Source organism: Phytophthora infestans, genomic scaffold, assembly GCF_000142945.1.
Source record: "Phytophthora infestans T30-4 supercont1.11 genomic scaffold, whole genome shotgun sequence".
Taxonomy (NCBI): domain Eukaryota; phylum Oomycota; class Peronosporomycetes; order Peronosporales; family Peronosporaceae; genus Phytophthora; species Phytophthora infestans.
Window position 1 is genome coordinate 180,399 of NW_003303748.1, and position 1,368 is coordinate 181,766.

The following is a 1,368-nucleotide window of genomic DNA, read 5'->3' on the forward strand; positions in this document are numbered from 1 at the left end:
CTTACGTCGTCATTTTCCTTCGCCTTTTCCACATGTTCATTAACACTGCGATGACTCCTTGTCTATCACTTGCTCGAAAGTTGTAGAACCGCCATGTTGCTGCAGCAGGAACGCCTCGAGCTGTTGACGACCTCTGCGCATGTGTTCGACCGTATTGGCGGCTCGATCACACTCTAAAGCGTCCAAGAAGCAGCACAACTCGTCAGAAAGACGAGCAGCAGGAGCAGCAAAGGCAGAACACGGTGGAGACTTCGAGGCCATGGCGCTGTAGACGAATGCGCAAGACAGAAGATCGTCAAGTGAGCTTCTGTTGCGCAGCAACAATTTGCGTGACCATCACTCAAACAGAACTCGCTACAATGACATTTTGAGTGACATTGAAGTTGCTTTTATTTTTTAGCAGCCGGTTCCTCCAGCAATACGCAGACACGAGGTTGACGGGAAGATGGACATGATGTTGACCATAGTGGAGTACACGAGGGCGAAGGCGAAGTAGGCGATTGTCATCAAACCAAGAATGCGGCTTGAGCCCCCGTTGCGCTTGAGTTCATTGGTCTCGGCCTTCTGCTTGGGCAGCAGTGGCAGGAAGAGCAGACCGGCCAGATTTATGGCATAGCGAATGATGAGAATGTAGGTGACTTCCCAACGCACGTGAGTAGTGTCACTGGCAATATCTGCGTTGGCTACATCGAATGCACTGTCCACATTCTTAGTGATGGTGCTGGCGAAAGGAATAGCGAGGTTGGAGACGGATCCAACCACTGGTTGGTTGGCAACCAGACCGTACACCCTCATTGCCGTCCTCAGCCAGCTCCACGACCACGTACGTTCCAATGACAAAAGCCAAACCACTCGGAAGGTTTTCCACGACCGGAACACCCAGCCAGAACCACTGGTTACGAATGACATCCCACGTTGTGAGGAGCGTCACAAGAGAGTCCAACACAGTCACAGCAACGATCATAGTGGCGTGCATCCACCGCCAGTTCCAGTGGAGACCATACTTGCCCTTGCAGTAGAGGGTAAGAGCGAAGATGCCGTTACCAATAATGGCAAGAGTTTTCTCGTTTAGCGGCGTGACGCCAGCCCAGTAGTCCTGCATGGCCGACGACGAAGTGATCGTGAAGCTTTCGAAAATGCCGGAGAAGAACTTGTACGCAATGACCTGGTACATCGGACGCGTCTGAATGAGGATCCAAAGCTCCTTTAGGTAGGTACTAAACACCATACCCTCATGCTTCTCCTCTTTAATGAAATACCACGTGAGAGGCATAACGGGTAGACACGCGACAGTAAGAATGATCATGAGCTGTGGGAAGCTCAATGAGAAGTCGAAATCACCACCATAGTGAGTGCCGTTGAACGCGA

The 1,368-nt window shown here is 51.3% G+C and overlaps 1 protein-coding gene across 1 annotated transcript; it reads right to left on the reverse strand.

Annotated features, from left to right (window-relative positions):
- Positions 1–396: 396 nt before the first annotated feature.
- PITG_07374 (uncharacterized protein) lies at positions 397–1,306 on the reverse strand (the record flags this gene model as incomplete). The annotated part of the gene is made up of 2 exons (XM_002904362.1): positions 397–721; positions 783–1,306. The coding sequence occupies 2 exons, from the start codon at positions 1,304–1,306 to the stop codon at positions 397–399; spliced, it is 849 nt and encodes a 282-aa protein (XP_002904408.1).
- Positions 1,307–1,368: the final 62 nt, after the last annotated feature.